The sequence below is a fragment of the Zootoca vivipara genome, chromosome 10 (genome assembly GCF_965207765.1).
Source record: "Zootoca vivipara chromosome 10, rZooViv2.hap1.1, whole genome shotgun sequence".
In the NCBI taxonomy this organism is placed as follows: domain Eukaryota; kingdom Metazoa; phylum Chordata; class Lepidosauria; order Squamata; family Lacertidae; genus Zootoca; species Zootoca vivipara.
Window position 1 is genome coordinate 31,200,037 of NC_142593.1, and position 26,317 is coordinate 31,226,353.

A 26,317-nucleotide genomic window follows, 5' to 3' on the forward strand; every position below is an offset into this window, starting at 1 on the left:
TTGTAAGTTTATTATGATGTTCTGCTGATTTTCCAAAATGGGAAGGACTAGATTAGAAAAAGGATATGATGCCCTTACATTCACTCAGCCACTTCCCAATGAAACAACATAATAAAGTTACAATGACAAATTAAGTGGTGACAACCCATTTCACCAAGGATCTCTTCATATGCCACCCCTGTGGTTTCTTCCTGCAATGCTTAGCCAATGTCAGAAGCCTTGGGCCACATAAGAAAAACAAATGCTGTAGCTCAGCTTCGCCCCTTCCAGAAACTGGAAAGGAGTGCAGTGTGGTGCAGCTTCTCTGCAAGAATATAATGGGGGGCTGTGTCAATATCCTTACTAAAATCAAGATACACTACATCCACAGCATTCCCCTGATCCACCAAGCCTGTAACTCTATCAAAAAAAGAAATGAAATTCACCCAGCATGACTTGTTTTTGAGAAACCCATGCTGGGCCTTAGTCATCACAGCATCCTTTTGTAAGTGCTCACAGACTGGCAGTTTATCCTTTCTGACACCCTGTTGATGATTTCAGGAGTGACAGACCTGGCAAAAGGTGAAGAGATTAAAATATGTGTGTATAGGAGATCCTATTTGGCTTAACTTGGTGGGGTTATTCATAGATGATGGATCTGTTTCTTTGAGAGTAGGAGTGTTTTCATTTTACTATTTCTACTGCAGTGTTAATGTGCCAAAAATGTCTCTTACAGTAATATCGCCTGATAAAGTACTGGACATTCCCTGCAATTTCAGTGCTTTCATGAGGCTGGGTGTGTTGAAATAGGGAGAAAGCGCTCAAAGTAGTATGCTAGGTAATAAATTAGTAGTGATGGTGGTGACAATTGTACCTCAATCTTTAAAAAGCACCATTTTGAAATTTCTATACCACTGTGAAATTTGTTTGAAAGGCAACATATACAAAAAGAGGAAAAAATGAGAAGCATCAAAATCTTCTGCCCATACAAGGCTATTTGCATTAATGGTGCCAAATGCCACATTTGTTCTGAATTTGGTTTTATGAGCGTTGGCCCATTTGTTTTGGAACTAAAGTTCTCACTATGTCCAGATATTTCCCCAGAGGTGACAATTAGCTAACATTTGCAGCAAGAATGGCAGGACATTCGCATTTAAATAGTGCCTGAAGGAACAGATGACAAACTTTCCACATGTTCAAGAAGTGAAACATATTCCTCAATAGAAAACACATGTTAAGAGTTGCATCCATGTAAAATGCGGAATAGGTCCTTCTCTATATGTACTTTGCAAAGGGGGTTTTTCCCCCTATTTATCTATGAGAATAATGAAAATGGCTTGGTACCCATGAATAAAGTGACCATTCATTTGTTTCATAAATGCACAAAAAGCCATTAGGGAGCCTCAAGTATTGTTTATAGGGTGATGGAGTTTCCTTGGAAACAATGCAAAAAACAACAAAGACAATGTGTATATGATTTTGTTTCCGGGTGTCTACGAAGGAATCTGAGGAAAGATAACTATTCTTTAACAAGCTTCACAGAAACATCTCACAATGGGTGGCAATGGACTATTGAGTCAATTATTTTAAAAAAATTAAATCTACAGTTTACTATAGTCTGGCAATTAACATTAAAGAGTTTTCAAGCCTACAATTCACATTTTGTACAAAGGGCAGGAATAATCCACAATAGATGCTTTTCTCTCTCTCTTTCAAACACGTACAATCGTTTCTCAAATAAAAAAATGAGCTTATGCTACCCCTGTGTTCACTTTGTTTAGAAAGGTGTCCATAATACTTGTACAGCAAGTATAACAAACAACGGGTCTTCCATTTAGGCAGATTTAACACAAAGTAGTTTCACATGTACTAGTGAAAAATTAAATGAAACAAAGAATGCTCAGGAATGTGAGAGAGCCAGGTTCTAATGGCCATTTCAGAACAAACTTATGTTCTCACTCACTCCACTTTACTTAGATTCTGATTCTTATCTGGTTTTTAAAATAGCAGTGGCCTATTGCCATATTCACCTCAGTAGATGAGGTGACGCCTTTTTTCAGATATAGCAGCTATGGTGAGTGAAAGCTAGTGCAGGAGCAAGACCCCCATCTCAATCATTTGCCTGATTCAAAACAACAGGAACTATATGTTCATAGAGCAGTGTTTCTCAACCAGTGTGCCTCCAGATGTTTTGGGACTACAACTCCCATCATCCCTAGGTAGCAAGACCAGTGGTCAGGAATGATGGGAGTTGTAGTCCCAAAACATCTGGAGGCACACTGGTTGAGAAACACTGTCATAGAGGTCTCTCCACTGGGAAGCCTTGAAAAGCAGGGTAGCCCATAGTGTGGATAGAGATCTAAACGAACACAGCTGTCCATTCACAAGTGATACTCAACTGCATTCACACAGATCCCTCTCCAATATGTGAGCTCATGCACCAAGAAGATCACCAGCAGGGGCACTCAACCTTTTAATTTAATTTAATTTTACAAAGAAAGCCATTGAGACAATATATATGTCATGACATAGCATTGTTTGCATTGGACCAATCTGTTACTAATTTGGAATGCCACTGGGTTGCTTATTGAAGCAACAAAGTGGCAGCAAATGTTGTCTTCCCCCACCCCCATAAAAGGACGACGTCAAGTCCTCTGCTACCTTACCTATAATGGTAAGCCCTCTGTCCTCTCAAGAACTGTAGAATTTCATGCAATTCCTACCCCAGACTTCTCCAAAAGGTCTCCCAAAAGGCCACACACACACACACACACACTTTTGTAGGAGACAAGTGGCACCAAGAATTGGGGGTGATATTCAACTCAATTCAAGCTTAGGTGAAATCCAAGTCGGACAATGGTAAAGAACTCCCAGGAGTCATTTCCAGTGGTAAAGCAGCAGCCAGTCACTGCACTGTGAGATAATAATGCAATTGTCCTCATTAAAGAGCAAGAAAAGAACTTGATCATTCAGAATATGAGAATCACTACAGCTGTCTCAGTGATTAACTAAGAAATTAGCACTCACTGACAAGATGACAGCCTAATTACACTGTGAGATATACAGCTTTTAGACACAGAAAAGCTTGCACATTTAAAGGGAAAGCAGGCAGACAAAATTGTGTGTGTGTGTGTGTGTTGTCCTGCAAAGCTAATAAACTTGGAGCAAGGATTAAATCCTAACCTCTTCTCTGTTAAGCTAGTTTTGCTTAGGCAGAGAAATTTGGCATGAGTCCTTTCAGACAAACAATCCTCATGTGCCTTCTGATGCAGGGCAGGATTTTATTCTGTGCAGGGGATTTCTGAACCAGGCAGTCTACTTCTCCGTTCCTATGCTAAAGTTTCAAACACTGAAAAGAGGTTCCATCTCTTTCCACATTCCCACACAAGCATTTTGTTTAACTTTTCAAAATAAAATATCAGCAATAAACAACAGCATCGTTCAAGTCCTTTTGCACCAAACTAGCACCCACTGTTCCAAATGCTCCACATTTGAAGCCCCAAATCTTGCTATATTGTGAAAATGAGGTCTCTTCCTATATTCATCTTATTCTGAAAGTCTCCTTCAGAAGCAATATCTAGTCTGCTGCCAAACATACAATTTCATGTCCACCAGTGATTTTTATTTCTCTTGTAAGTAGCTTCTCATACATCTGGTGCCACTGAAATCTGTGACATTTTTCATATAACTCTTAGGTTCTCACCATCTGACCTTTGACGTTGAGATTTTTTTAAAATAAATAAATAAAATAAAAGTAAACCCAACGTCCAATCTCAAAGAACAGTATGAGCCCCAACAAGGACACTTGTTTATTCCAAAGCTTAAGGTTGTGGTTTTAATCTGCACATTCTGCAAAAGGCTCTTACTTTCATTGAAGTTTTATATACTTGTTACATCTTGGACGCAGAAAATACACGAAGTAAAAATAAATGGCATTTAAAAAGGCTGCAGTCCTTTTTCATAAAACGTTGCATTCAAAAAGTGATGGCCCTCTCTCAGCTTCAGACTGTTTGAAAGCCGAAGGGGCCAAAAAACCAGACATAGCTGGTGTGAAACCCGGGCTCCCAGCAAGCCTTTCCAAGCATGCTAAGTAAACACTTTCCAATGCCTCCACAAGATGCAGGTGCGCAAATTATTCTCGACACAGACAGAAGTCATGTTTTCAGTATCCCCTCGGCTGCTGTTAAACAACAGCCTCACCTCAATCCCCCAGTATTTGTCAGCTCATAAAAAGTTTTATATGCTCAAGAAAAGTTCCTTTTTTTCTTCTGCTAGTTCATTTGCTCCTTGCTCTTGAATCATAACTCTCCATTACTGCTTCTTTTGAGCCGCACAGAAATGACACGTTTCTCCCCGCACCCCCAAGTATTGACGCAAGATGGATTCCACTTGCACAATATGAAAAGATTGTAGCATCAAACTGTTGGAGACTATTCCGCCCACCCTGTCGTATCATCATGTATTCAACAATACCGTAGTATGAAAGTGAAGTTATGGGATCCTGTTGAAAGAAATAAAGAGCCCCTGAGAAAACATAGCAGCATGCATAGCCATGATTCCCATTTTAAGAAAGTAAATTCCCAAGAGGTTGTCTCCCCGTGCACACATATTTTTGCTCATTAATTTGTACACCTGCCCTAGAACTCCCCATGACCCACACTAATGGTGTGCTTTATATATTCCTCATTAACTTGTACACCTGTCTCAAATTGAGTCAGTGCATGGCTTGCTTGTGCAATACATTTTCTCAGGGAAACCACCATATTCTAACATAGAGGGGGGGGAGAACCATTTTAATCCCTTTAGCAATATTATCAGCATATCCCTTATCAACATTTTTGTGAAGCTGCCAAAAAAAAAGATTTTGGTTTTCAGCCAGATCTCAGTCAGCCCCTTCACCCCACAAGTGGAATTCTGTAACTACAACAGATATTTTGTACCAAACAATAATTGATATGGTGTAATAATAATAATAATAATAATAATAATAATAATATGGTGTAATAAATAAGGGTGTAATATATAAACTTCCAGAATAGTTTCATGTTATGCTATATCAATAGAAGTGGCATGCAACTTAGGAAAACAATCATATAGGTCCCAAGGGATCAGAAATAAAATACGGAGTTAAAGGTTGTTTCTATGGTTCATGACATATACAAATAAATGCGCGCGCACACACACACACACACACACACATCTTAGGGTTGTTGTGAAATGTTCTTACCCTAATTTAGCAACAAATGGAAATGGGTCATTTTTTACAATTATCTGGGGACATACAATTTTTCAGGACAATTTTTCAAATACTTTCAAGGAATTTACTTTTTTATCCCTTGCTGGTGTCTTTTCTTTCTAGGAAGCAGAATGCCCTGGAATGATGCTATGCCTTGACATAGCATTGTTCTGAGTGAGGTTCAAGGCGTGTGGTGGGGAATGGTAGTTTTGTTTCCCCCCAAAAGCCTCATTTTCAGCAAACCTACTTTAGGTGTTAGCCAGCCACGCACCCTAAGCCACCATTAGCCAACTCACAGAACTAGATTATACAACAACACAGTGTTCTTAAGCACGCTTCTCATGTGAGTGAGAGCATCATCTATAGACCATGTTTAGCTGTTTGGTACAAGGAATAATGATAAGTTCAGGAAGTTAAGATCAAGAGAGACTTCAAACATACTACCAACTTTGGGAACACCCCAAAGTTCTGGTAAAACATTTCTTTTGGTTTTATCTGAGTTAGACTTGTTACTGGGGCAGGTTGAACCACTTGGAGAACAAACATGAGAGGAATTGTGTTAGGTCTTTGTACTCACTCTGCAGCTTCAAGCCTGAACTCAGATCATGCGGTACCTTCCTGAGTGGCATCCATTTGGCCAATGAGGCCAACTCAGAGGAAAGATCCAACTGGCTGTAATTAATGTTGTAATCATTGCAAGTTGATTCAGCAAAAAAAAATGATAAAGCCCAACAATATGAATTATCAACATGTGGTCCTTGGCAACTGGCAGCTGTCAGGGATATGAAGGAGAGGGCCCAACGGAACTTGGTTACTAAACCGATTCATCTCTATGGCACAGGGTCATAGCCTATCTTCTTGAAGCCTCAATCTTGCTGATAATAAATGTTTGAGAAAATTGCATGTTGCTTTTGCTACTTAGGAATGATTACTACTGAATCAGTACCTACCAGGTAATCTAACTCATTCTAGTTTTAGCCCCATCCTCCCTGCCACATGGAGACTAAGGAGGAGGAAGCCGATAGGTTGTGAGACAGTAAGTGGGCATGTGGGGGCTGGCTAAAGAGAGGCTGAGGTTTGTGGGGCGGTCCCTCATTTGCCCTGATAGACCAGCCCACACTGGAAATTATAGTCTCTGCACAACTGGCTTGCAGATGCAATAATTTGTTATGACTTGCGTAGAGGCCAGGAATCAATAATCAGCTTTGAGAATGGGATTCAGGGATTTCACAGAAATGGGGGAACTGGTAAGAGTCAAGAGTCTACTTTTGTTCAGCTGAGAGCTCCAAATAAATTACTTTCTGATGTAATTTTCAGCATTCTTTCAGTGAAATTGGTCTACCCACACATGTTCATTATGACACTATGTACAGCCAAGAGTGAGTGTGAAGTTCATAAAACAACAACTGGAAAAGAGTACTCTGTAAAGCTTATAGAAGTGCCCTACTGGTTGGAAAGGGTATATAAAGGGCAGTAAGATAGAATTATATACAGTAAGCCCACAACTTAGGTGCATTTAACATGTGTGCATTCAGCTCTATGTGCGTGGCAAAAAACGTTTTTGTAAGGAATTTAAATGGAGGCAGAAAAGGGGTGTGGTTCCGGGGGAAATGGCTTGGGTAATCCCACTGAACTTTGAAAAAATGAAACATGACTTTGGCCATTGAACCCAAAGATTAGCTTTAGGCATGATCCCCAGAATGTATCCCCCACATAAATTGTGGGCTTATTGTTGTTGTTGTTGTTGTTTAGTTGTGTCCGACTCTTCGTGACCCCATGGACCATAGCACGCAATGGCTTACTGTATGAAAAATTATATAAGATGCGATATCCAATAAGCTTTCATTGCTATTTTCTCCAATAATGTTTCTATCTGACTTCAAAACATAGTTATCATTGATGACATTTAAAAAATCCCACAATGTCTCCTTTCAGATCTCTTTTCCATTGACACATTGGCCTCTTTTCTTAACACAGAAGAAATCATATAACTTATTAGTGACAGTTGATATCTCTGTTCTGGATACCCACAAGATTAAAGCTGCATAGACAGTGCCCTCAGCTAAAACAGAACAAAACAAAACAAATGTTTGTTCTGATTACAACCTGGCAATTTCACACAATACCCTTTTCTTTCCCCGAATTTGATAGCACCCTTTGGCGTAAGCAATGAAAAAAGAACCCAGGCCTTGTTTAGCTGATAGCACTGCAGATGCCATTGTTAATAGCTACAGACTAATGGAATGTTAACACGCTCCAATGCCACACTCAGGAGTAGTAATGCATGGAGTGGAAGCTATGAAATTAAAATGCCTTGTTCCACAAATAATGGAAGTCAATTTGATGATTTGCTAATATCAGATAGGAAGCTCTCATATATTATTGCTACATCCACAGCTGATGATTTGCACATTTATATTGCCAATAACTATTACCAATACCTCATTTCAAAAATATCAACTATTTGTAACATACAGAAGTGTAAGCTAGTTTCATGCTCCAGACGTAAAAGACACATCTTCTAGCACATTTTTAAACTACTTGCTATGGCCAAAGGTTCATCAGGTTGGGCATATGGCCCTGAGAAGCAAAGTCTTACCTGTATCATTGCCAGAGATAGTAACAACAAACACTTTTATGTCAGGCCTGCTTTCCACTCCTACGCCAGCATCTGAAGTAGAAGGAGGCTCTTCCTGAGACTCTAAAACCTCAGACGGTGGTCCTGTAGGCTGTGCAACCGCAGTAACACTCGATGATGTAAAATATTCTGTATCAATCTCTGGCTCTGCCGTCTTGCCTGTAAAATCATCATCAGTAGTAGTTTTAATGGGAGAAACAGATTCCTCAATTATTACCATGTCTTTACTCGTATCCTCATCAGGTTCCCTGTCAATTAAGGGTGGCTGTGTTTTGGATGGTGAAGTGGCCAGGGTCTTCTCTACTGGAGCAATGGTAGCTGTGGCTATGCCACTTACCACCGTCGGTTTACTTGTCACAATAGCCGAGAATAAAACTGGCTCCGTTCCTACAGCCTCTTCTGTCGTTCCTGAACCTTCTGGGCTATGAGTTGTAAGAGTCTCCACATCAGGCGATTTTTCAGTGACAGGAACAACAGCTTCTGTAGGAAAAGGGCCTACAAATCTGATTGTGGGTACATCCCTTTCACTTTCTGTGCTTGCCTTTCTGGGGGGAACACCCGTCGTTTTTAGCTTACGTTCCGTGACAGCATCCATTCCAGGAGACAGTTCAGGTTTTGTGGCTGTTTCATAAACTGTTATTTTGACACCTGGGCCCAAAGCCTCAGTAGTTGCATATTTTCCTTCATATGCAGATCCTTCAGCAGTTAAGTCACTTTCAGGTGTCAAAAGCAAGGTTGAAATCACTGCAGTAGAGTCTGGGACAGTAGCCAGTTTTTCCACAGCTTGATCTCTAGCACCAAGTTCCTCCTGAATAGCTGTTGTAGCCTCTGTTTTCGTACCTGTGACGCCTGTATGAATAGTAACAGTGACCACATCTTTAGCAATTTTATCTACTGGGGTTTCAGAAGTGAGGGAAATCCCAGGTTCTTGCTTTGCTGTTGCAGAAGGAGTTACCATCTTTGTAAATATAATTGATTCTGTGCCTGATATGCCTTCCATATCCACTGTTGAAGAAATAGTAGTGATTTGTCTGGGAATTCCTAAGTCTGGTTGATGCTCAGCAGAACTCCCTTCAGAAGTCCAATCATATTTCTGATCGTCTGTTCCTGCAGTTTTCTCTTGCTGCATCTCTGGGGTAGGTGTTACTGTATCACGATGCCTTGTCATGTCCTCTCTTTCAGCTTTGGGGAAAAACCCTGCCATTGTATCATTCGCTTCTGTTACAGTGGTTGTGGTCTTTGGTAATTCCATAGAGCCTAACTCAGAGCTAAATGATGTTTCATAGCTCTTTGTATATCCGGTAGTTAGTGGTATTTTGCTTTCAGATGAACTGACTATTACACCTGGTGTAGCTGTAGCATTCTCAGGTGAGAAGGTCTTTGACACTTTGACTACATCTGATTCTGAAACAGTGCTAGAGGCAACTGGCCTGTCATCGGGTGAAATATTGCCATTGTTATCATCTTCTGTAGGTTCATGACGATCAGGGAGCAGTTCTTTGGGGATGACGACGGTTGTCAGTTTTACGTCGCTTTTTGCTTCCATTGATTTTGTTGTAGGTTGGATGCCATGATGTGTTTCTTCCTTTGTTAATGTAACAGAAGTTTTTGTTTCCAAAGGTTCACTCAAGTTATTTCTCAGTAGAACATCTCCAGAAGTTATTATTGGTCCCACCTCTATTTGTTCAGTCTGACTTCCAGAGCTCTTCTCACTGAGGTCAGAGACAACTTGTGTGGGTGTGATCCCTACTAGGTCACTCGGTGCAGTATCTGTTTCTGTCACTTCTGATGAATCAGAAAAGTCTGTAACAGTCTGAGGTAGAACGGTGGATAAAGTAACAATCTGCTTAGGTACCTTCTCTTCTGGTTTTGCCTTGGACACCCCTTGTGTGACCGAAGAGATATGAGGATCAATATTAGTTTTAGAAGTGATGTGTTCAGTTAATAAATTGGAAGATCCGCTTTCCAAAGGTATATTCGGTTCAACAGTTGCAGAATCATTCGGCTTAGCTATAAAAAAAGAAAGACAGTTAAAATGAATGTCATGCTTACTAAAATATATTAAATGTAAGAAGCATTTTAATAAATTAATTCTGAACAAGCATCCTTTATCTCTACTGTATCTTTGCTATATGTCAGTTGTTCCCAAAATGTATTTGCTGAACATCTTGACCAGAAAGCAACTGTAATTAAGCTAATTTAGTCCCATGTACTTCTAGAGTGAAGCAATTCAGTCCAGTGTAGTTTAAATGAATTATGAACTCCCACTAGTCCATAGCAGTAGCTTAAAAGTCTTGTATGCGGTAGTTTTCTGCTTATGGTAAATCGGTCATATGGAACCACTGCCACACAGATTCAAACTTTTTCCACGCTACTTCAAATGGGAATTTGCCCCTCCATGTTAAAATAAAAGCCTGGATTGGTTTGAATGGCTGATCATACGCTACAGCGTTGGAGTTTGTAGACCTGGATTCAATCCTGCTTAGCTGCAAAGCTTGCCAGATGACCTTGGATTGATATTTACGCTTCCAGCCCAACCTACCTCAAACAGCTGCTAAAAGCAGTGTTGTTGTGGGTTTTGGGGTAAAATAAAATGAGGCAGCACTGCTGCTCCTATGTTGATAAAAGTACTGTGTCATGTGTACCAGCACAAAATGGTAGTCAAAGCATCAACAACAATGATCTGAAGGTAAAGGTAAAGGGGCCCCTGACCATCAGGTCTAGTCGTGTCCGACTCTGGGGTTGCGGCGCTCATCTCGCTCTATAGGCCGAGGGAGCCGGCGTTTGTCCGCAGACAGCTTCCGGGTCATGTGGCCAGCATGACAAAGCTGCTTCTGGCGAACCAGAGCAGCGCACGGAAACGCCGTTTACCTTCCCGCCAGAGCGGTCCCTATTTATCTACTTGCACTTTGATGTGCTTTTGAACTGCTAGGTGGACAGGAGCTGGGACCGAGCAACGGGAGCTCACCCCATTGCAGGGATTCAAACCGCCGACCTTCTGATCAGCAAGCCCTAGACTGTGCTTTAACCCACAGCGCCACCTGGGTCCCTGGATCTGAAGGTACTCCGTAGCAATGGGTACTGTCACAAAGAAAGCACTAGCTATAAGGAAAAAAATGAATAAACCTATGTATGTTTCCCTGGGTTCCTTAGAAGCTGGGAAGAGTATACATGTGCTAAATAAATATGCAAAGGAATTTAAGTGGCTGCCCCATGGTCCACTGTTCTGTGAAATAACTCTCATTTTTGCTGACCTGAAGTTATTGTACTCCAGCTGCCTCCACTGCCTGAATTCACATCTGAATTCAAAGACTTTCTGCTTTAGTCATGTGTATTATACAGTGCAGTTCTCAAAATAAGGTGGGATACCATTCCTAATTTGTATAAGCACCTATATTTTATGCATCATACCCTTTTTAAGCTTTAAAAAAGAGAGAGTAAAAACATCAGATTCCACTTAGACACAACAAATAAAAGCCTCGGCACTTATTCCACTGTTTAAATTTCAACTAATATTTCCAGAAAATATTCACTCAGCTCAGTTCATCTACAATCTGGTTTCTGTCTACTGGCAGCAATATTTTAATCCAGGATTATTGCACCATCATTGAACGTTGCTTAATTAACAGCACAATTCAGAAGATACAAGCTTTAAGTTTCTAAACTTAACTTTTTAAAAAGAGAAAGAGAAATGGGATGAATGGGTGGATGCTAAAGCTGTTTCGACTCAAAGAAGATATTCTCTACATTTCAGCTGCCTTTTGCCTGAAAGAAGATGACCTGCCCAGGGAAGGGTGTTTCCTTTCTAAAAGGCTCTGCTCCAGCTTTAACAGACTCCCTCACTGTACAGATGTTTTGCATTACTAAACTCCTTGAATCATATGTTCAATGGGATATCTTCTTTGTGCTCCTTCTAATGCAAGACATGAGGGAGTTTTTCCTAATAAAATATCCACATCTAATACAGCAAGAAAGCAAATTATCTCACCGACAGCTGCTTACATCAAAGTCTATCCTGAGTTCTTAAAAAAAAGTGTTCTTTTACATTATGCACAACCTGAATGAAGCTGATCTGGGATGAAGTCTTTTGCAACTGGAAAAGGTTTCTATGCTTAAAAAAAATTCCACATATTTCCTTTGTTTTTATATTAATATATTATATATATATATATATATATATATATATATATATATATATATATATATATCTTCATTGGATAACTTTTTTCAAAAGTTGGAGAATTGTTAAATATTAGATCACAGAATAGTGTGGTAGCACACTTGCTTCCAGGTTGCTTACTGTGCAGTGCAGTGGTTCTGAATTAAGCTCAATAACATTTACCAAAAAAAGGAACAGATAAAATTGGGAGATAAGAGGAGCTACTGCTTTAAAAGGGTCTCCATAATGCCTGTTATCTTTGTATGTAGCCATATCATGGGAAATCAGTGGTCTGTGAAAATGGCCTAATTCCCAAAGCAAGCTACTACTGCACAGTAATTGCTCCCTGTCATAACACAGTGCCCTTTTTAAAAGTACAGCAATCCAGAGTGAGAATTGAATCTTCCCCTCTGCAAACCCATGTAAAGATGGGACACTGAGCAGTGTGAAATTATATCTCAGAATACACCAACCAAAAGATTCAAGATGTGGAGCACATATTGGTCAGGAACCCCCAAGCATGTTGGGCCACTTGTATGATCTAGAGCCACAATTATTGTGGTTGTTAAATGACACACCCTCCCCTACCAGGTCTCAGGGAAGATTATAGAGCATGGAGTACCATGGTCAAGTCATTTCTGTCCAGAAAGGCCCATAGCTGGCTAATCATCAGGAGCTGGAAACAGTCACCCAGTCACCAAGGCCACCTGGGTTTCAAATAACAATGTTGGATCCATGGGAGGTACTCCAAGTGATGAACCTGTACCATCCAAAACAGGCCGTCTTCCCACCTCCTGGTTTCAAGAACTTGGAACACATAGAACTCATTTCTGGCCCACATCCAGCCCATCGCTGCTTCCAAACATCTTTCTAGCATCTCAGTCACCTCTCCTGATTCAGATAGACATATTGGTGACACTTCACCCCATCACTGACTGACCATTGTGCTTTCCTGAAAACTGAGGGAGGGAGAAATAGCAGCATTCCCCCTTTTCATGTATCTCCCTCAGCTTTTCATTCATGGTGGCTTTAGGGCCTGGCCTAGGGTTACCCAGATGACTATTAGAGAAGAACTGCAAGCTGGATCTTTTCCATCCCCTCACCACACTACATCTAATATATATGAGCACAATGGCTACGTGCATTTAATGGTGAACTGTGGTTCATTGTTATGAGAACAAGTCTAGGAAAGTCTTGGGCCCCTGCACTCCTCCCTCCTCCTCTGGGACAGCCACGAGAAGACTGGAAGGTGTTTTCTTCCATTTTCAATTAACCACAATTCAGCATTATGGCCTGACACTGAAGTGTATGCTTAACATTAACCATGGTTTGTTGATACAAGCCAGGTACGTACACTGAGGTTTGATGTTGGCTTGTTTCAGTGAAGCATAACTAAGGCTTACTGCAGTTTGTATGGATTTGGACATAACACTGGTCAGTCAAAATCAGAAGAGAAAGCGTCTGATCTCCTCCTCGCAGCTGGTCTGGAGGGGTGGAGGGTGCAATCCTGGCAGAGTTCCAGCTGAATCATGCTTCTCAGTAACAAAAATGTCCCAAGAATTTCAATTACTTATTTGGCTATGTGTGCCTAAAAAGTGTTTTCTTTAAAAAAAAAAAAGTAGAGCAACTACAATCATTAATGATGTCCATAACTAGGCCTACATACTTAAAGGACCAGGATACTTGGGATAATCTTCTACATATGGGAACCCAGGACCAGCCCAGGCTATTTTGCCACTTCAGGCAAAAAAAGAAAATGTCTCCCGCTGCCCCACTGCCACAGCAATCTTTTCTGTCCCTGGTCTCCTCGTCTGACATCGGCCACTCCTCCTCCTCCTCCTCCTCCTCCTCCTCCTCCTCCTCCTCCTCTTCTGCACCCATCCACCATCGTGGCTGGGCACAGAGGTAGTAGTGGCAGTGACAAGTAGCCACAGAGGAGATGGCCATGGTGGCAAAGTAGGTGGCCAGGAGTGGAGGAAGCAGCTATGGTGGAAGGCGGGTGTGGAGGAGGAGGACGCAGCAAGTGCTAGCAGAGAAGGTCAGATCTCACTGCCTCACCTGGCCTCATGGGCAAGCAGGCCCTGCACTAGCCCCTTGTCTGCAAATTCAGAAGTTCAGGACTGATATTGCTTTGGGTTCCACCACCATATGAGGTTAGATTAACTACAAAAATAGAGGTTTTCCGATGGTTAACTGAATCTTTAAATTCCTTCCCTAGGAAAAAAATACCAGGCCAGTTTTATTGTGACTTTTAAGAGATCTGTGAAGATTTAGGAAGCTGCAGTCAAACCATTGCTCAATCTAGCTCAGCACTGCCTTGCACTGAATGACATCAGTCCTCCTGGTTTTCAGAAAGGAGTTTATCTTGAGATGCTGGAAGTTGTATGTGAGGCATGCTCTAGTACTGGTCGTGGATGCTTTTTAATCCATCAGGTTTGTAGAGGGATTGTTTGTTTCTGTTTTATTATGAGATGGACTGTCCACTGCATTTTCTATTGTGTTGGCAGTCATGGCTGAAAAGCAGCATTAAAACCCCTAAGTAAAAGAAGGGGGAAAGGAAAAAAGAAAGCAAACTGCATTGGTTTTGTACACTTTGGCCAAAGCTTACAAATCAATGGACAGACTGTGGTTGACTTCATTAGGGTTAGGTCTTAAGAAAGAGGAGGGAAATCTTCCAAAGTTTATGTCTGACCACAAAACCAGGATCCATTAGGAACAAATTGTTTTTGGCTAAAGTTGTGTTTTACTTTACTATAGTTAAGAAGAATCAGCATTCGTTAGAAGTCCCTCATCACATTTTTCTTTAATGCTTCCTCTCCCAGCAAAGACTTTTAAATACACAAAAGGCCTTTTAAATAACGGTCCAGATTCAACATAAGCATTACTAAGATTGTGCCCTACTGATGAGGGCAACAGAGGAAACTTTAGAAACTGAGATTATCCAACTGTTCCCAAAATCTGAATTAAGCCTTCTTGGTTGTACCCCCACCCCAGCTATGGAGCTCCTTGTCCAACAAGGTTAATTTGGACATCCTCCTCCTAGCCTTCGGGCAGCAGACAACTCTGCCCATAACATCTCATATTGTATGCTTTGATTTTGTATGTGGTGTTTTATTACATTGTTTTAAATGTTCTTTCTTTACCTCCTAACTTTTTTGCTTAGCACGCAACATCAAAAAACTAAGATCATGGCCACTGGTCCCATCACCTCCTGGCAAATAGAAGGGGAAGAAATGGAGGCAGTGAGAGATTTTACTTTCTTGGGTTCCATGATCACTGCAGATGGTGACAGCAGTCACAAAATTAAAAGACGCCTGCTTCTTGGGAGAAAAGCAATGACAAACCTAGACGGCATCTTAAAAAGCAGAGACATCACCTTGCCATGGTTTTTCCAGTAGTGATGTACAGTCATACCTCGGTTTAAGTACACTTTGGTTTGAGTACTTTCAGTTTAAGTACTTCACAGACCTGTCTGGAACAGATTACTCCACTTTCCATTACTTCCAATGGGAAAGTTCGCTTCATGTTAAGTACGGACTTCCAGAACCAATTACTGTACACTCATACTTCAGGTTAAGTACACTTCAGGTTGAGTACTCCGCGGACCGTCTGGAACGTATTAATCCACTTTCCATTACTTTCAATGGGAAAGTTCGCTTCAGGTTAAATACGCTTCAGGTTAAGTACAGACTTCCGGAACCAATTGTGTACTTAAACCGAGGTACCACTGTATATAAGTGAGAGCTGGACCATGAAGAAGGCTGATCGCTGAAGAATTGATGCCTTTGAATTATGGAGGAGACTCTTGAGAGTCCCATGGACTGCAAGAAGAGCAAACCTATCCATTCTTAAGGAAATCAGCCCTGAGTGCTCACTGGAAGGACAGATCCTGAAGCTGAGGCTCCAATACTTTGGCCACCTCATGAGAAGAGAAGACTCCCTGGAAAAGACCCTGATGTTGGGAAAGATTGAGGGCACAAGGAGAAGGGGACGACAGAGGACGAGATGGTTGGACAATGATTCTCGAAGCTACCAACATTCTCGAAGCTACCAAACTGCGGGAGGCAGTGGAAGACAGGAGTGCCTGGTGTGCTCTGGGCAAAGAAGATGTGCTCATCATTTAGTTTTATATTGTATTTTAGTGCATATGATTTTGTTCTCTAGACTAATTAGAGAACAAGGTCATACACATTAAAAATATGATAAAATATAGTTGTGGAGAAACATAAAATGTGCATGAACACAATGGTTCAGAAAGCCTTACAGCTGAGTGCTATATAAATTTAATAAATAAGCATAGGTGTTTACTTGGAAGTTCAGTGGTACAGCAGCTGCTTTGCATGCAAAGGTTCTGGTTCCATCTCTGGCATCTCCAGGTAGGGGTGGGAGAAGCACCTGCATGGAACTCTTAAGACAGGCATCCCCAAACTTTGGCCCTCCAGATGTTTTAGACTACAATTCCCATCTTCCCCGACCACTGGTCCTGTTAGCTAGGGATCATGGGAGTTGTAGGCCAAAACATCCGGAGGGCCGAAGTTTGGGGATGCCTGCTCTAAGATGTTACTGCCAGTGTAAATACGGTAGTACTGAGCTATAAAGATGAATGATTTGACAATACAAACAGTAGAAGGCAGCTTCTAATGTTCTGATATGTAATACTGGAAGCAATAATTCATTCATCTTCTCTATGAGCTATAAATGCATTTGACATTCACACCTCCATGCACAGAGAAGATGTGCAAGTTCTGACTGATGTTATACAGGAAGTACAAAAAGTGGAAGTAACAAATCACTTGTGCATATCTGCTGCTACCAGGGTGGTTTCTTTTCTCAATCAGAAGCTCTTTCGACTGGCTTAATTTATGTCACTGACTAGCAAATGGTCTGGACTAACAGGGGGTTAGACATTGCCACAATACCCTGTTGGGGAAACCCTCTACGACATTCTTTGTGGCTACTGTGACTAATAGCACAAACTAGATAGATGGCAAGTTAAATGGGCTTCTTATTGTTGCTGGCATCCGTCTGTCTCGAGAGACAATGAAAGAATGTGCGGTCTTCTGATATTCAGGAAGCGAACAAGAAACAAATTCGTTAAATGAACAGAATACAGGTTTGCGAAACAGGTGAGAAACTGTGAAGGGGAAAGAAGTTCCAGAGCTAGAACCACTATTTTTTAGGTGTGCAATGGTGAAATCATATTGGAACAATAGGGTTAGTAGGGTCTATAAAGGACAAGGGAACTCTAGGCTCAGATCCGCAGAAGTCTTTTATTAGATTTCTATGATGCCAGTGGGATTGGCTCCAAACCCAAAAGAGAACATGAAAATGATTAGCATTTTAGAAAGCCCCGTGATTTCTCTAGGAACAAATCCATGATCAAAGTGGTTATGGTCAGCATTGTGAACTTCCCTTTTTTAAAAAAAACTTAACTAAACTAAAACTAAACACATATGGCATGATCCAAAAGAGTAAAGAGCATTTGCACATCCACTTGGGGCTTTCTTGGCACAGCCACTTTCAGCTCCCAACATCTAAAACCTCTTTTTCACAGACTTGCTGCAAGTATAGAAAGCAATCTGGTAGTCCGGGAGTGAGAGAAACAAAAGTCAGAATGAAAGTTACAAAGAAAAGCCCAGAGCCCTTGCACATCTGGCACACATGGATATGGGGATCAGACTCACTATTTCAATTGCCTGCTTTTACTTGCCAAGGTTAAGGTTAATATATATATTCCAGGCACTGCAATGTGAAATCAAATTAAGTGAGAGCTTAAATATAATTCCATTAGCGTTCAGTTATATTTTGGGTACTTACTAGAAGCGTCATCCAGAAAAAGCTGGACATGTAGGAGAAACCACTGGGGCTTTAGCCCACAGTTAAGCATTTGATCCCCACTCATATCAACGTGAGTTAAGAGCATCTAAATATTACGACTGTGTTTACATTAGTAGCAGAAACCTTGTAATTTATCTTTACTGGAATTGGTTGTTCAGATATATTTTTTTTAAAAAAAAAAATACAACCAGGGCTTCATTTTCCTTAACTTAAAAGAAATGTTAATTCATTTTGCTCCAAAGAAAAGTTTTACTCACAGTTTCTTGCTGAGACACAAAGAAAAGGCTGTCTGCTTTGTTGACAGCAATGTTTGTTTGTTTTATAATTATTAAGACAGATGCCTTTTCTGGCAAAGATCTTTTGCTTTGCTGGATGTGAAAACACCAGCGTCTCCTTGGCTTCTCAGAGGCCTCCCCCCCCCCCGCCCCTCCTGATTTCCTGGCTTTGCTGGGAGTGACACTGCAATGCAAATCTTTACATCAATGGCTCCAGAATGGGGCAACTCCCTGAGCAAAGGGGTAGGATTTGAGCCCTCCACATTAGAGTAAATACATAACATGTGGCATAAAAGCAGAAAGGTTAAGTAAATGAGAACATCTCCTGCTCGAAAGCGAGGGGAAAAGGGGCACAGTAAAAGGGTGACGTCGTTGCTTTTTACTGTATGAACATCTGTTCTACAGACTTCAGGCACTGCTGCTAGCTAGATGTCTTAGCCTCTGCTAGCTAGATGTCTTACCGGTAGCTGCATTTTGTCTTTCTGAGAAGTGAATGCAGTGTTTTCTGTCCTCTCCTCTATCCCCACAATTAACAGCCTCTAATGTGATATAAATGGTTGCAATTATGAACTGTGCTTTGCTTTTAATTCCAAAGGTATTCTTTGCAAAGAGGATTAGTTGCTTTTTCCAAGGAGTTGCATATGGGGATGAGCAGGGAGTGTAACAATTTAATAACGGGGGCAATCCAAGACGCCTGCACAGCTTGTTAAAGCACTCTTTCACGTGTACAAAATGTTGCACTTTCCCTTGACATTAGCTAGCATTGGATGAGCCTGATTCTCGCCAGGGGTAATTCTCACAGGCTTAAAATTTGAGGACGCTTCTGTCCGTGGAACAAAAGCTTGGACTTAGTTTACTTCTTAAGGAAGTGGACTGGGGACAGGTGGGGGTCATGAAAACGATTAAAGCCACATAAGCAATCGAAGCAGGATTGAACCTTCCGCTCATCAATTGGTCATCATGACGGGCATGTGGGAGGCCCTGCCCACCTCTCGAAGCTAGCCTGCAGGGGTGGGGGTGATAAAGATCTAGCCCACAGCACAAAGGGTTCCCCCACACTGCACCGCCAACACTAATGGGACAACTCTGCTGGGTATAACCCAGTACTGTACTGAGCAGAGCAGGAATTGTATGAGAAAAGAGAAAAGAACCAGACCCCTATTCAAGGCACTTAGCAGTTACAGCCAGCCCTGGTTCAATGAAACCATCAGACGCTGTGTGTGCTCACAGCAATCAGGAAGAATTGCAGGTTTTTCCTCAAAACTCCAAAGAAAGTAAAGGTTCAGTCAAGCTTGTTAATCTACTATCTAACGCGGGTGGCGCTGTGGTCTAAACCACAGAGCCTCTTCAGCTTGCCGATCAGAAGGTCGGCGGTTCGAATCCCTGCGATGGGGTGAGCTCCCGTTGCTCGATCCCTGCTCCTGCCAACCTAGCAGTTCGAAAGCACGTCAAAGTGCAAGTAGATAAATGGGTACCGCTCTGGTGGGAAGGTAAACGGCATTTCTGTGCGCTGCTCTGGTTTCGCCAGAAGTGGCTTAGTCATGCTGGCCACATGACCTGGAAGCTGTACGCCGGCTCCCTCGGCCAGTAAAGCGAGATGAGCTCCGCAACCCCAGAGTCGTTCACGACTGGACTTAACAGTCGGGGGTCCCTTTACCTAACCCTTGGAAACTGCAATCAACCTTTTGGTGGCTGATCAAATGTTTTTCCAAGAGGTGGCAGATCACAAAGCAAAGGTTCAAGCTTATATCAACATTTCCTTCCTCTCCATAATGAAATATCTATAGACAATGTTACTTCAAGAATTATTTCAGCTGAGCTCCTTTGCTTGGTGTGTAAAGCCTCCGTCAAGAGCTGCTTTTATGCATGGTTTGTGATGCCCATGATGGGGCGGTTCTCCCTTTGTATAATGCCCTCCCCAGTGAGGTGTGTCTATCTCCCTCATTCATAACTTGCAGGAGAAATTTAAAAGCATTCCGGTGTTACCCAGGCATTTGATAGCTGAAACATACTGTTTCTGGCAACCTTCAGATCACTAGTTTAGAATGTTTTTAACTTTTTTTTAATAATGTTTTTAGTTGTTGAGGTTTTTAATGTTTTATCATTACTGTATCTGCAATACTGGAGGAAGGTTCAGACAGAAATTGAACAAGTAAAGAAACAATAAACCACAAGAAAGTGAATCCAGTAGATTGGCAGGTTATATTACCGGTATGTCTCTTTTTTTTCCCTTTAAGAAATTGTGATAGTTATACATTCTTAAGCATTAAATAAACTTACGTAGAAAGCAGTAGGCATCAAATCTGCTGTCTGGGGGAGGGAAGGATGTTTGATTCTCATAGCGATACAAGGTTCGCACTCCAAGCAAACCTCCGCCACACTGGATCCTTGCCACAGAAACAGGATAGCGCACACTGCCATCAGACAACCAGCCATAGTCGCATTGGTCAAAGCCATTTCTCCAAGCGGCATGTAGGTCACCAACAGAAGCAAGAACTGCACCATTTGCCTCACACTGCTCTTTAGCTTCTTCAAAGGTTAGCTTGTTGGGAGAAGTGATATGGAAGACATCACCTACAAGAAGAGAAACAAAGGGCACCTTTACTTCTTTGTCTGGGCGGCTGTGTCACATTCCTAAAACGGTTTTTAAATGGGGAAATCATTTACTTCCAGGATTATTGTACATAAAAAAATGGAACATTGGCATTGAATTGGAAGCATGAATATGCTGTGATAAAATTTGTTATGAGGATCTTCCTGTCCCTATCTTCCAATGTGTCTCTCCCCATTAAAAAAGTATCCTATTCACTTGAATAAAATGTTCTCTTTGTCCATTCTTCCCAGCTGTCTCTTGTACCTTGGATCTCATTCCCTGAAGATTCAGGTCCGGCCCTTTCTCTCTCTCTCCCTCAGCCAGATCCCTCCTCAAGTCTCACATTTTCCTGTAACATTTGGCTTAACTACTTAGTACTCAGCCCAATTATAACATCAATAGTAGCCAACCTACTGGGTAAGTACCTGAAACTTCAGCAAGCCATTTACTCTTGTCCTTCCCTCCCAAACCCCATTCGTTTTGACTCTCTCATTGTCAACATTTAGATTTAAATTTCTTGCAAGCAGTAACCCCGCCCCCTCTCTTCTTAAGAAATTTTGCAAAGCATTATGTACCTTGATGGTACTGTACATATCATTGGTTGCACTGAATGTCATCATAACAATTAACACACACAATAACATCCCATCATAGCATGACCAATGAACAGAACCTAAAAAGGGGGCATAGGGACTGGGATCACTGCGGATCACAAGAGGCAGAAAGTATGTTGAACCCCCACTGCCATCCTATCAGGGCCCAAATAATTTCCCCAGTATAGCTAAACTTCTGCTATTCACTGCTGTGGGGAAATGTAACGTACTTCACTTGGGGTACAAAGAACAACTCAACCTCTAGCCTTGACAGTGGGTACATCAGACATCTCTGAGAGAGAAAAGTGGGGAGCATGCTCCTGGGCTCCTTGCAATATACTGTACATAGAAGCCTTCTATCTTCATATACTCTGCTCTGTCCATCATGATAATACTAACAGGAAAGAATAACAAGTGCCAAAGGTTAGGCAGGGAAAAGTGCTGGCTCCCTATTTATGCACCATGAAGCCAGAGATCCTGGGCTTTTGTCCCAAGGCACCTGACTAATCAAGGTATACACTTAATGCCTCTGATAACAGGACACTATTTACTCAAGAGGACCACATCACAGCTGAAAGTTAAAACAAAAAAAAACATAAAATGAAAACCAATGCCAAGAAAACCAACGCTTTATTTGCATGGCCATTCCATCAAGTATTTTGTACAGATTTTTGCTAATATGAACACCAAATGTTTGATTAGGTTAATGTGTCCAGATGTTGGCATCCAAACCAAGCAATTACACAATAACGTCTCCAAACTTCTAGCTTAAAAAACAGCTACTAAGCCAAGAGCATAGCAAGCAAATTCCAGTTAATGTGTTGCCACAAAGAGGCAATAAGGTCTTCAAAATACACCATCTGTTTTGCAAGGAAACTACAAATCCATGTGTCAATACTGTATTAATCTAATCTGCATCTCAAGTGGTGTACACAGCCATCGCAACATGTTAACAAAGCAAGCATTCAACAAGAACTAAACAATGATTGTTTGAGGCTAAAAGTGTTGAAACAACACTATTTAATTCTGCCAAATTGCAGTGGAATATATATGTTGTGTTCTGTTACTTTGGAGGATACATATGAATGTGCTTTCCAAGCCAATTTAACAGGTAATAAAAATGCTCTGGTCTCATTTTGGCTAGCAGTGGAATTGATGTCTGGTTTGGGAGATTGTTCATGTTTTATGAAATAATGATTTCACTACTGTTTCAGAGGGCATACTCCAAAGACTGTAAGGGAAGTCCAAAGTTGCAAACCTAAGTGCGATTATTTAGGGGGATGGGGATCATTGAAATGAATTGCATCTTCTGAGAAAAAAATGTTTGGGGTCGTTGAGTGAGTCCTACTGAAATTGCTAGGATACATTTGAATATGGGCTTAGGTTAAAGTGCTGCTTAGGACAGTAGGGGCCAGAAGGGTGGGGCTACGTTTCTTTCCTGACTTCCCAATGCGGCACATTGCTGTTGGTTACCAAAAGACAATGGAAGAGGCAAGGCAGCAGGGAGCTCAGCATGGTGTGGACAGAGCATCAGAAGTGTTGGATTGGTTTTCCGCTGCCTTGCCTGTCTACCTATCAGCAACCAGCAGTGACGTATGGCCAAGAGAGACCCACCCACCCTAGACCGCCATTTACTTTAGACTCAGCAGCTATTCATGCAGCTGCAGGTCAATCCCTACAGTCACTTCACTGGACTATATTACCACTCCAGACAAGATGCCAGGATCACAGGGTTAAACTCCCTGCATATTTGATGTCTGATAGGCTAGGGCTTTTTTTATGAGCAGGCTGTTCTTTCATGTACTAACCTCCAATACGAAACAGCCCCAAACCAGGACGCCATCTTCCGGGTGCTGAAATTCCGCATGAGTCAAGTGACCCACATGAGATCTCAGCCTCCCCAAAAGTGCTTTCTTCAGGCACCACACCAAAAAATGCATGTTTTAGGGCACTATGTAAGATAGTTGCCCCCCCCCCAAGCACTTTTCCAGGGCAAGAGTGCGGCCTGAAATCACACGAGATCACAGCGGCCATTTTGTGAGAAAAAACAGAATGTTCCAGGGGGTTTTCAGGACAGCTTGATGGGTAGGCTATATGACTGGAAATCTCTCCTTTACAATGGGAAATGGTGCAGTTCAGAAACAAGCTTGCAATCTCATACACTGTGTCTTATATGACCCCTCACACACACACCTGCAATCTTCAATTGTATAACCCACAGAGATTATAAACTCTGTCTTGTTTCTATATGCTGCATCCCAGACCACAAATCTCAGAACCACTCAACTTTTAATCCTGACTTCCACAGGCATAGCCAAACTAGGGTAGTGTTTATCCACAGCTTCCTATTCCACAGTGTCAAGGGGAAAGTTTATCTGGACCTTCTAAGCAACTTCCCTCAACAAGATTATGACTGTTAGTGAACTCAGTAAAAGTATTTAAAGTATAATCTCCAAAACCAGCTCTTATTCTCACCATGGCAGTGTTGCAGTCAACTTTTAAGTGGGGGGGATTAGTTCTATCATACGCTTTGAGGTGCTGAATTATGTATCTGCCTGAGCCAAGGTTTCCCAAACAAACACAGCTTAAATGTATCTCTCCCACATGTTCCAGAAAGACACAGAGAAAATCCATCTGGCAGGCTTGCGAGTGACGTAGCTCACTAGAGCAATGAAGAAATACTTAGAAAGAAGTGGAGGGGGGGAGAATCAAGAGTTAATAGTGGTCTGTGATGTTTTGATAGCTGGAATCCACACTGAGAGTAACTCAGCAAAATGATCCAGGCAAACACCAGGGCCAGGAGCAAGAGAGCTAGCTGTGCCCTGCAATAACAGGGGTGACATGGAAACCATGACAATCTTTGGATTACAGACAGCAATGTGATTTCTGTTAGTTTTGGCCCCCTGTTTTAGGCTGATTGCCTCTGCCCCAGAGTCAAAGCACTCTAAGAATCTCCAGATTCCCCCTGTTGTGTGTATTTGCATTGCTCAGTTTTAAAAGCACCTGACTAAGCTGCTTTTTATTGCTGTTAAATGCAGCAAGATAGACTTGGCAGCCAAGCTTTTTTTGTTTCAGACACACACACACACATTGATTCACCACAGCCTCATGCCAAAATGCTTGAACTCCAAAGAGATTTCCCTCTAGTATTCTTTCCTCTGAGACTCAGTTCATTTTAATTAATTAATTACTTTTTAAAAAATTCCTTCCAGTAGCACCTATGCCAAATTCATTTATGTTAAGTTTGTAACAGTTACATTTTTTAACCCTTTTCCCCCATCCTGTCTTTAATATGAATGGTTTCATCATGATGCTGCCTGTCTAGCAGAGCAGTAATGGTGCAGAAGAGAAAATGCCCCGCCCTTCTGCTGACTCCTGTGGGGCTCACCTGCATGCCCCTCTGCACACACATTGCACTCCATGTCAACTTTGAATGGTTTCTTATATTCCTGAATAGGCTCCCTGAAGTCAGCTGAACAGCAACGATGCACACAGCTTAAAGTTTGCCAGTTATGATCCTTGTCCTAGCCATTTATTGGGAAGTAAAATCTCAGTGGGGCTTGCTTCCAGGTAAGTAAAGTCAGCATGGCTGCCAAACTCACATTCACTTTACGGCTCTTGTTTTCTCCAGAACTGAGGTCTGCAATTATTGTTATTACCAATAGACTATTTTGTAACTGAAGTCAATGAGTTTCCCTTGCTGTGTGGTGGGTTGTGAATACTCACTAATGTGTGTGTGTGTGTGTGTGTGTGTGTGCAAGAAACATCTGGATTTATATTGCTTTTCTTGACTAAAAGGCATAAAGGTGGATCATGGGGGAATATATGTTAGATTTCCCTTTACACTTCCATAAAATAAGTTTCCTACCACTCCCTTGATTACTTATTATATGGGCATGGTTTAATAGGATTTGAGGCAGGAGATTTTACATTCCATAGCTGTGTTTTGCATCGGCATCATCAGTGAGACATGGAAAATGGCCTTTTTTACAAGTCAAATTTTCCATTGGTTCCAGCCAGATATCAATACCGTGTTTATCTAGGGGGTCAAACTGAATAAACATTCCTGAACTATTTGTTTACAAGTTGCTGAGAGTGGCTAGGAAAACTTAGTCAGTTGGGCAGGGTACAAATAAAAAAAATGTTATTGTTGTTGTTGTTATTATTATTATTCAAAAGCTCTAGTTAGGCATTATTATTATGCCAATATGTTCTTTAAGCAGGCATATCAACAAAAACACCTCTGACTGACCATTCAGGTGCCCTTTCTGACCCCGTATTTTTTAATTAAGGAATTGCCGGTAATTAGATTGTAATAATCACATTAAAGAGGAAACATGCAAACAGGGATCACTTACACCCAGTTTCACAATTAGCTGCGCAGAATTCTGAATGTGAAAATACAGTGGTGCCTATTTCTCTTTCCAATCATGCAGCATTCAGAGCAAAGTAATTTGCCTTTAAGTCAAATTCATAAGGTTTTACCTGGCATTACAAACAATTATATTTGTGCATTTAAATGATTTTTACACTGCCCCTTCAACAAAACTATTCAGGGCAGTGCAAAATACCGGTAAATAAAAGGCCGGTATGAAATATGAAATCACAGAGTAGATCAGTGTCGAGAAAATTCATGCAAAAAGGATCTTTTCTTGAACAAAAACTCAGCTCCTACATCTATGAATGCAGAGGTGATTTTTGAAAGCCTGAAGTCCATGCACCTTTGCTTGGGAATAAACACTACTAGAACTTAACTCCAAGTAAACATGCATAGAAACAGGCTATAAAAAGAGATGCAAGGAGCTAAAATCATGTGCGCTTACATATATCTCACCCTGATGAATCTAATTAGTATGGTAAATTCACAACATATTTCAACCAATGTATTTTCCACATGCTCTCCGCCCTCCTAATAATCCCATCTGGTGTAACACTTTGGCCCCGGCATTTCACTGTATAATAATATCCTTCAATCATATTCTTCAGTTATCTGCATGTGCTCTCAC

The 26,317-nt window shown here is 41.4% G+C and overlaps 1 protein-coding gene across 3 annotated transcripts in view; it reads right to left on the reverse strand.

The window, feature by feature from the left end:
- Positions 1-26,317, reverse strand: part of VCAN (versican) — a 127,269-nt gene that overhangs the window by 55,050 nt on the left and 45,902 nt on the right. For all 3 annotated transcript variants that reach the window (XM_035100044.3, XM_035100043.3, XM_088652615.1), the window contains exons 6-7: positions 20,406-20,699; positions 7,815-9,863 (exon numbers count right to left, since the gene is read on the reverse strand). In XM_035100044.3, coding sequence (XP_034955935.3) covers positions 7,815-9,863; positions 20,406-20,699 — 2,343 coding nt within the window. The remainder of the gene's footprint in view (positions 1-7,814; positions 9,864-20,405; positions 20,700-26,317) is intronic.